Source organism: Drosophila innubila, chromosome X (assembly GCF_004354385.1).
Source record: "Drosophila innubila isolate TH190305 chromosome X, UK_Dinn_1.0, whole genome shotgun sequence".
In the NCBI taxonomy this organism is placed as follows: Eukaryota; Metazoa; Arthropoda; class Insecta; order Diptera; family Drosophilidae; genus Drosophila; species Drosophila innubila.
Genome location: NC_047626.1, coordinates 34,853,812 through 34,864,294, shown reverse-complemented (window position 1 = coordinate 34,864,294; position 10,483 = coordinate 34,853,812). Strand labels below are relative to the sequence as shown.

General features: G+C 34.4%; 2 protein-coding genes across 2 annotated transcripts; both read right to left on the bottom strand.

Annotated features, from left to right (window-relative positions):
• Positions 1 to 4,767: 4,767 nt before the first annotated feature.
• Positions 4,768 to 5,365, bottom strand: LOC117789741. The gene is made up of 2 exons (XM_034628860.1): positions 4,946 to 5,365; positions 4,768 to 4,851 (listed from the first exon to the last, which is right to left on the bottom strand). The coding sequence occupies exons 1-2, from the start codon at positions 5,172 to 5,174 to the stop codon at positions 4,835 to 4,837; spliced, it is 246 nt and encodes an 81-aa protein (XP_034484751.1). The 5' UTR covers positions 5,175 to 5,365; the 3' UTR covers positions 4,768 to 4,834.
• Positions 5,366 to 7,006: 1,641 nt separating this feature from the next.
• On the bottom strand, positions 7,007 to 7,749 carry LOC117787832. Its single transcript, XM_034626455.1, has 2 exons — positions 7,438 to 7,749; positions 7,007 to 7,366 (listed from the first exon to the last, which is right to left on the bottom strand). The coding sequence occupies exons 1-2, from the start codon at positions 7,732 to 7,734 to the stop codon at positions 7,358 to 7,360; spliced, it is 306 nt and encodes a 101-aa protein (XP_034482346.1). The 5' UTR covers positions 7,735 to 7,749; the 3' UTR covers positions 7,007 to 7,357.
• Between the last annotated feature and the right edge of the window lie 2,734 nt (positions 7,750 to 10,483).

Below are 10,483 nucleotides of genomic sequence, written 5' to 3'. Positions count from 1 at the left end.
TTTTTGTGGGTATCATATAGCTGCCATTGGAACAATCGGATGCAAATTAACCAGTAGTATGAAAACCTTTTTTTTTTTTGAGCTTTCTCAACCAAACTCACAAAATACGTCTTTTTTCCTATATGTTAATATGCTATATGTCATATAGCTGTCATAGAAACTTACAGGGGTGCCACAGAAATCACTTCCGCTTGAATTTCACTTCAATTTCATTCCGCTGTGCTACAAAGCAATCCCCGAAATAATTTTGGGCGAAACGGTTCAGCTCTCAATCCGCTGGCATCCGATGCTGCCACTTGCTACGATTAAGATTTTCGGTGTCAGGGTCAGCTATACCATATTTTCCAATCAGAATTCGAATTAAGGGATTTTTTAAAATATATAGTATACGGAACCACTTCTGTGTTCTTGAAAGTAAGTATTACAAAAAAATAGCTCTTGTCAGGTAAAACAAGCTTTATTTAAAAATTCTTTTACTTATGGTGGGCTTACATACGGGCCAGAGAGTCGTATTTGACAGCCACAGTGGCACAGAGCCATGTGGACACAAATGATGTGACATAAAAATCAAGTGGCACACAAAATGTGTCACTTTCAATGTGAACACCGGTGTCATTCCGCGCCTCATATTTTTTGTGCCAGAGGCTGGCAAGGATTTGACAGAAAATAGTTTGTCAGCTGTTTTAGTAGAACCAGCTAAAATGAACGCTTTTTTCCGTGCCAAGCATATCGAGCAAGTTGGCTCAAGTGGGACACTGTGGCACGACTAACTATGTTATTTTGGAAATTCTTGTGATTTGAAATGGATTTATTGTACATTTTATAATTTTAAATTAATGTGATCTTGAAATTTATTCCCTAGAGAAGCAAAAGTAATCTTAAGTGAATATTTATTAATTGCCAGTGATAATTTGATCCGCAAGAATGAAGGAATGCTAGCGAAGTTGTGTGACAAGCTCACATATAATCATTATTTGATAAATATGCATAAAATGAATTTTGCTTGCTAGACGAAAAAGCGCTCCACTTGTTGTGGCGCTGTGTGAAAATGACAAGTAGTGTTCACATTGACGGCAGTCATTTTGGCTTGGCACAGCGAATCGAAGCACATTTTAAGTGACGTCAATGTGAACACTTTGACTAGTGTCCCGGTCTGTCAGAAATTGCCCCAGAATATGATGTCGCATTGTGCCCCTATGTAAACCCACCATTATTGTGAAATTTGTGAAAAAATTTGTGGGCAGTTGTACTTCTGCCAGGTGGCATCGCCTTAAAATTGTGCCCCTATGTAAACCCACCATTATTGTGAAATTTGTGAAAAAATTTGTGGGCAGTTGTACTTCTGCCAGGTGGCATCGCCTTAAAATCGTCATTAGCTGAGAAATGTCGAAGTGACATAAAAAAAAGGAAAAAGAAGGAAAGTATTATTATTACATTTTTTTTTTAATTTATTCAAGCGGAAAACATCGCAATGCAAGCCAAGACGCTTTAATTATGGAGTTTATGGGGAAGCACCCAAACATTGCCCGAAACTTTACAAAAGGGGACAGGGTGGCTGTGGCAGCATCTTGGAAAGAGTTGGCGCTTAAGTTAAATACCGTGGACCATCCAATCAAAACTGCGGAGGAGTGGCCTTGCGTAAGTAGCTAGTCAATAGCAAATAATAGGACGTATTTTTGTTAATTTTTTCACTGCGGACGGCAGTTCGCGCTAGTGACGAAAGCAGCACAAAGCGTGAGAAAGGCGACTAGCAATATATACAGCTAATATGGAAAATATGCTAATAAGCTAATGGGGCCGTTGGGGCCTTTTAGTAAATTTTAAAAAATTTGTTTTTCTTATGAAAAATATACGTCGATTGATACCTAGATCACCCAAATCCGACAACTAGTTCAAAAGATAATTAAATTTGAAGTTTTTATTGTTCTCAAAATTAGATGAAAAGTTTGTTTGCCTGTTTTTAAGATCTATAGAAATGTTTTTTCTACGACTTTTTGAAAAAAAAAACCGCTAGCTTAGCGGCAAAACGCTATTTCCCGCTTAAATTGAAACCTCAATAGGTAATTTTAAGGACTTTTAGTCGTACCTTTAAACTTTTTTTCTAAAGTACTCAGGTAACATTTTACAGGTGAAAAAAGGTTATTTAGTTTACATTTTGGCGATTTTTGAATTAACTAATAATTCTTATTTATTTTCAATATGTGCTAAAACGTATTGTGCGTTTTTTTTGGTATATGATGCATGAGTTTATGCTGAGGGGCTTGGAAGATATTACCTGTTAGCTGAATATATACTTTTTTTAATCGGTCGAAAATCTCGTTTTAGTACGAATTTTTTTTTTTAATTTTTAAATATCTTAAACATCCTGACCAAAATTGGTTCAAATCGGTCCACTATATCATATAGCTGTCATAGGAACGATCGGTCAAAAATCACGTTTTATTACGAACAACTTTTTGTTTTTTGGGATATCTCAATCTGACAGAGTATGCATTAAATTGGTCTTTTGCACTCCGACCAAACTTTATTCAAATTGGCTGACTATATTATATAGCTGTCATTGAAGCAATCAGTCAAAAATTTAACGGCTCTTATCTAATGGCGTGCCGAACGGCTTCAAACTGCCGGAACACAGGGTATCCTGCTTTGATGTAATTGTGAATTGATTTATAAATTTGGAGTAAGTATATTAATAGCCTCCTTTCAAAGTATCAATGTCAAAAGCATATGAAACTCAAACATTTCTAATATCTTCCAAAAACAACCTCTTGACGAGGTAAAAGTCTGGTAACGAAAGTCTTTCCATGCCCCAAATTTCTGATATCCAATTTTGTGACGAACAATTTTTAATTTAATACATAAATTTAATACAAAAAAAATAAATAAAAAAAAATTCCATTCGGCACAGCGTAAAAACTTATATTTATTTAATAAGAAGCTCGACCTTTTTGGTTAACTTATTTATTTTTGTTTTAAATTTATTTATTTTATTTAATATTGTTCGTCACAAGTTTGTATATCAGAAATTTTTTGGAATGTAATGACTTTCGTCACTAGACTTTTACCTCGTAAAAAAGGTTTTTTGGAATAATTTTAATACCACAAAAAAAACCTCTACACGAGGTAAGAGTCTCGTGACAAAAGCATTTTCCAGCCTTTAAATTTTTGATATCCAATTTTGTGACGATCAAAATAAACTTTAATATAAAATTTTTAAAATTTAAGAAAAAGACACAAAAATTGACATTCGGCACTGCGCAAAATGTAATTATTATGTTCGTGGTAGCTCACCCTTTTTGCGCACAGTGCAGAATGCCAATTTTCGAGTTTTTTTTATTTAAGTTTTAAAATTTGTTTATTCAACTTTATTTTGTTCGACACAAAATTGGATATTAGAAATTTTGGTGCTGGAATATGTCTTTGTCACTAGACTTTTACCTAATGTAGAGGTTTTTTTTGTGGTATTAAAATTATTCCAAAAAACCCTCTTTACGAGGTAAAAATCTAGTGACGAAAGTCATTCCAATTTTAGCGGGACTTAGCGTTTTTCCGCTAAACTAGCGGTCTTTTTAAAAAGTCGGATAACAAACTTTTCTAGATTTTTGAAATGAATTTTTAAAAATAAAAAATTTTCATAAGGCTTCAAGAGCCCCATTAGCTGCAAGAGCCATCTCCACAATTTTTAAAGCTTGCAGCCTTGTTTTAAATCGCAAAAATCTGTGAATTTATGCAAAACATACTATGTGCATATGTATATATGTCTCTATATATATGTATGTCAAATAATCTCAATCATGTCACGCACTTATGTACTTTTCAAAGAACGCACTGATTACATTGGAGTAACAAAGCAAAAGTGCACGCTCTTCTTGAACGCAAGAAGAAAACTTCAGTCGTGAGGCGACTACGAAATACCCTGTGCCCAACTAAGTGTATTTACATATATGAATGTATACAACTAAATAATTACAATTTAGTTAAGATTTTATATATGTTAAGTTTTTATATGTGTGCCATAGTTCGCTGTGTCACTCGCACTTGCCCACTCTCCTATTTTTCTACTAAGCGTCGCGACGCCAAGAAACCGCACAAAAGTAACTGCCGCTACGTCACCACGAAATTCTTAAGAAACTCACAAGAAGACGAAAAAAAAAGTTGATCGAAATTGGCCACGAAATTTGCAATAGTAAGCACTACAACAACATCTACAACAAACACAGCTTCTGAAGTCATAAGCTTAAGAAAAATGAACACTTTTATCGTCGCGTCGAAAATCTGTGTGGTTGTTGTTGCTGTTCAGCGTCTCGCGACGCGCACTTGCTGTGTGGTTGTTGTTTTGTTTTATAGAGGGGGGAGAGGGTCATAAGATATTTGCACTCAGCGTCAAAAGCTGTTGTTGTATCGTCAAAAATTGCGAGCAAGCCAAAGTAACGGTCTGCTACCTGTTCAGAAGACTGGTAGACACTTAGTTTTGATCAGTTTCTGCGACGCGTCGCAACGCCCAGAGCCGAAATTAGCCCTTATAAATGAATCGGTTACTAAACGGCTATTTCGGCTTAAAGATTTCGGTAAAAAGAATCCCTGCTTATAAATGGTCTTTACTGCTGGCTGTACTTTTGCACAAAGTTAATAAATTTCCTGGCACAGTGTTTATATTTATATGTTTGCAAATTTCCATTTATTTACGACAAACTAAAACTTGTTAATTATATATGTATGTAATAAATAGTGATTCGAAAGCGAATAAATAATAAATGGTGTCCTTTGTTTTAGTGTTTCTAAAAGAGTTAGAGATTCGGTTGATAGCCACAAATTGTCCACATCCAGGATTATTTCAGCAGTCCAAGCCATCTATAAATCCCAAAAGTACGAGTCAAGTTAAGAAAGAATTTCATCACGAGCACGCTAGTTTTGATATTTATTATTCTAAACCCTCAGGACTTACCTGAACTGTACGATATTATTCGACGGCAGTTTCCACGATGATCTCTCATGTAGCATTTCTGACAGGGCTTGTCAAGACCACGCGTAGCTAGTATCTGACTGCGATGAATACCTGGAGGCGCCAAGAAGATCACCCGTCGTGATTCGCTCTGTTCCGGCGCAAAGAACACAAGTAAGGCTATCAGGCACAGCGCATAGAGAAGTAACTGATGAATACGTTTCAGCGTCATGATTTTTGTCTTTCCCGATTTTGTTGTCTCTTTGTTTAGATGCTTTAATGGCTGCGGCAGTATTAACAAACAGTTTCAAAACAATTTGAAATTGTATAATTGTGTTTTCAGTGAAGCCTTTAAGATTTTGTGTTAATTATTTTCCTACTAACTGGCGTGCTCAAATGCCAGAAATTAACTGATTTTATTCGAATAGGGCAAACAGTTCTTAAGTAAAAGGTAGCCTCTGCCTTCTTTAAGTTGATAAAATATACAGGCTGTTTTGGAAATTTTAACATCGAAGTAACCTAACACTTTGCTGAGTGTCTGCGAAACACCCTGTATACAGAAATCTTATCATTTTCTCGCTACTGTCACCCACAATCTGCGTAAATGTATGTCTTACTTCGGGTTGCTCCCCTTCCAGAAATAAATACTCATACAATAATAATCAGCGGGCAAACCCAAGTAAAGTTAAGATATAGATATAATTAACTTACTCATATTCCAGGTAAGAACCCATTAGTCGAATATACACGACTAGGAGATACCTAGAATTTTTATGTTACTTGAATAAAAAAATCCGCTTTAAACAAACATTTTTGAAATATCTTAACCACACCAATACAATACGCATTTAAGATGATGTAAGGCAATCTGACCGAATTTGGCTCAAATCGGTTGTCTATATCATATAGCTGCCATTGGACCGATCGGTCTAAAATCAAGTTTTAGTATAAGCAATTTTTTTGTGTTTTAAGATATTTTAACTTAACTGATAGAATATGCATATAAGTTGGTCTTATGCATCCTTACCAAAGTTGGTTCAAATCGGTCCAATATATCATATAGCTGCCATAGAACCGATCGGGACAAAATCAAGTTTTAGTATTGGTATTGATCCGCCATTTCAAATTTTTAAAATTTGACTTCAAATTCGTGATCAGCGTCCCCACAAACCCCCGAGTAACGAGTTTCACACGAATCCGATAATTTTTTCAAAAAAGTCTCCGCCAAATTGCATCCGCCATTTTGAATTTTTAAAAATTTACTTTTAGTTCGTGATCAGCGACCCCAAAAGCCCCGTGTCACGAGCTTCAAGCGAGTCCGATGAATTAAAAAAAAAAAATTGTCCATATTGGATTTATGGGGTTATTTCGAAAACCTGACGTGCTGAGGCAAAATGGACTTTGGATTCGGATTCAGCGACCCAAAATCCATATAGAAAGCATAGTATACCCCCAGATCCGAACATCACTTTTTTTGGTGTGGCTGTGTTATTAATGTTGTTATTTCTTCAATTGTGTACCTGTTATTCGTTGAAGAATAGAGTATATAATATGTGTTGCAATGTAGGTAATATGCAGAATAAGGCACCTCCGACTCTATAAGGTATATATATTCTTGATCAACAGCTATGTCAATAAAGTTATGTCCTTTTGTCTGTCTGTCTGTATGAACACCTGAAATCAAGACATTAAACAAGGGGGTTTTTTTGGGCGAGTCTTTGGCACGCCAAAGATTTGATGGCCTTGCAGATAAATGATATAGTAGACCGATTTGAACTAAATTTGATCAGGAATTATAGGACCAGTCTATATGCATATTCTGTCATATTGGTTGAGATACTTATCAGGAAAACTATATGATAAAGAGGTTCGAGCCAAAATTAAAAACAAAAATAATCTACATACGTTATCCAGGAACCTATATACCAAGTTTGAAGTCTCAAGCTGTAATAGTCTCTGAGATGGACGCGTTCATTTTTAATGGGCAAAGGGTATAAGAATAACCACTACATCGGCAGTTCATAAAATAGAGCACTTTTTATTGCGATAAATGATTTCTACTTATTATTTTCCATTGCTTTATTTAAGTGATCTGAAGAACATAATAATTAAAATGGCTGTTAAATTCAATAATGTTTTAAACCGTCGAAGTTTCAAATTCATTTAAAAAAATTTTATTTATCTAAATTGAGTAACGGGTATCTCATATTCGGGTACTTGACTATAACGTTTTTACTTGTATATTATCTACTGTTGTTCTGTGATGATTTGAAAGCTTCCAATAATTTCGTCATTGCAAACACTGCTTTCTTTTGGTTCTGCCGTGACGTAGGCGTGTATAAATATTTGATTTCCTACACGTTAATGAGTTCTTGATGGAACCATCAATTAACGCGCGCCCATGTCCAAAGGTTACTATACAACCTGTTACACAATGAACAATCAGTTAATTTCATTTGTTTGTTAAATATTTTCAATAACGAATCAGCACTCACCCGGCGACAACGATTTCGATGGTCATGCATATATCCACGCTTACAAGGGTTCCGTTGTACAGCCAAGAGCATGCCTCTTTCCACCGAGTTGGTGGTGTTCCCGTTTACTTCCACACTCTTTTCACTATTCGGCAAATTATAGTATATGACACGTGAAGCGCTGGTCTCTAGAAGGGGTAGAATCACCAGTCCCAAGAACAAACCCAACCCCAACATTCCCAGTCTCACCATAGGCCGCAATCTCATCTTACCGTCGAAGTTAATACGCTTATGTCTACTGTTTGTTCCAGAATCCATAACTGATATGAACGTCGCGACGTCGCTGTCAGCACGTTCATCTACGGGAAATTTCTTATCAGTTTGTTTACAACTTAGACCCGCATACTTATAATTTATTTCGATTAGAAATCTCCCTATAAATCTCACATTTTTCACTGTGGAATGCTGTCTACGTTACTCACGAAATCACACCCCAAAAACCACGATGTTTGACGACATTAAAACTTGCATTCTATAAATTGAATTAGTTGAATTAGACGTAGACCTTTATCCCACAAAAAAAAACCTCTACATGAGGTAAAAGTCTAGTGACGAAAGCAATTTCTAGCCCCAAAATCCAAAATCCAATTTTGTGACGAGCAAAATTCAGTTTAATCTAAAAATTTATTTTCGCTTTTTTTTATTAATTTATATTTTTATTTAAAATTTTTAGATTAAACTGAATTTTGTTCGTCACAAAATTGATTTCAAAATTGGGGCTAGAAATTCTTTCATCTTCTTTACCTCGTGTAAGGTTTTTTGAGGATATCAGAAATTTTTGCAATTGCTTTTGCTTTTGACTTTGTAACTTTTTCATTAATGCAGGCAAATAGTAAAATATATAAATTTAGTTGTTGAACGTATTTCATATTAAAAAAAAATTTTTCTTTAATTATAAAGAAAAACTCGCTTTGCTTGTGTTGCTACAGCCGAGCATGCTCTACTGTCGGAGACCCCGTACTTACTATGAAAAAAAAAGTTTTCCATACTAAGACTTGGATTTCGCCCGATCGGTCCTATGACAGCTATATGATATAGTAGTTCGATTAGAACCAATTTTGGTCAGAATATATAAGTCTAACTTAGATGCATATTCTATTAGTTTGGTTACGATATCTCGTAAAACAAAAAAAGTTTTCATACTAAGACTTAATATTAAACCAATCGATCCTATGACAGCTATATGATGTAGTGGGCCGATTTAAACCAACTTTGGTCAGCATATATAAAAACAAGTTAAATGCATATTGTTATAGTTTGGCTAAGATTTCTCATAAAACAAAAAAGTTTTTCACAGTAGAACTTGATTTTCGCCCGATTGGTCCTATGACAGCTATATGATATAGTGGTCCGATAAGAACTCACTTCGGTCAGGATTTTTAAAACTAACCTAAATGCATATGCTATAAATTTGGTTAAAATATCTCACTAAACAAAAAAGTTTTTTATACTAAAACCTAATTTTGACCCGATCGGTCCTATGACAGCTATATGATATAGAAGTACGATTTGAACCAACTTTGGTCAGGATATATAAAACCAAGTTAAATGCATATTGTATCAGTTTGGTTGAGATATCTCATAAAACCAAAAAGTTTTTCGTACTTAAACATGATTTTCGACGGATAGAAAAATGTATTTATTCATTATTTATGTTTCATATACCAAAAAACGTGAAACTGTACGTATTACAACATATTACAATTTAACAATCGTTAGATCCGTTTTGTCAATCGCTAAAATGTAAGCTTAAAAATATTATATCTCCTGTAAAATGTTACCTGAGTACTTTAGAAAATAGGTTTTAGGGTACGCCCTCAAACACACCTTTCCAATGATATATAGAACATATCTGTAGCTTCTATGGTTTGGAAACTGTTGAGGTTTAAATTTTACCGGGATTTAGCGTTTTGCCGCTAAACTAGCGGGTTTTCCAAAAAGTCGTAGAACAAACATTTCTAGATTTTCGAAAAGGAATAAATCCCCATCAATTCACTTAAGCTTCTTGAGCGCTTTGATACAAACAGACAAACCGACAAACAAAGAAACTGACTTGTCATTTCATTTTGAGAAGTCCACTAAAATTGTTGATTGAGGTATCAATCGACGCGTATTTTTAAGTAGAATTTTTAAAATATAAAAAATTTTACCAAAAGGCCCCAACAGCCCCATTAGCTGCAATCATTTATATTTTTCCCCTCACACTTACACCCCCGTATCTCATGACCCAGGTTGGTTAGAAAAAGTTTTAGTATGCCATTTTGTAAGTTAAGACTAAACCTTTCGATCGGTATATAACGATTGGTAATATAACGATCTGATCGGACAGTCGTAGCAAATTTTCCAACTTAGCTGTATATATTGTTAGTCGCCTTTCGCAACCTTCGTGATGCTTTCGTCACTAACGTGAACTGCCGTCCGCAGTGATCTCTACCAAATTCACATATGTTACAGCCTGACTAAATTGTGTTTCAATCTGATAAGTTTACTATAAAGCTGACATAGGAACAATCGGATTCAAATCAACCTTTAGTATAAAAAACTTTTTGTTTCCATAAATATCTTAAAAAAACTCACAGATTAGGTTTTTAATTTAATTTTTATTTTATTTCATTGATTCCTAGCGCTACAAGTATTAAGTTACTTATAATTTATCGCACTAGTCACGACAATCATAATTTATATAAGTATAATAATAACTAAGCCAAATCACATGAATGCTTAATTGTTTTGGTTTAAATTTAATTTTAGTTTTTAATTTTTAATTTGATTGATTTAATTATTACTAATATATAAGGGTTTAATATTATATTTATTAAATATTAGTTAAATAATTAATTACTATGATTTGATTGTAGGTGTGAGGATAGTTTGGACCTAAATTGTGTACTGCTGACAATTGATTTTAAGTTTTGAGGAAGACTATTCCACAACCGAACAGCATTAATAAAAAAATGTCTTTCGGATGCTGCAAGCTTATGTCTTATAGGGACAAGATTTCTAACTC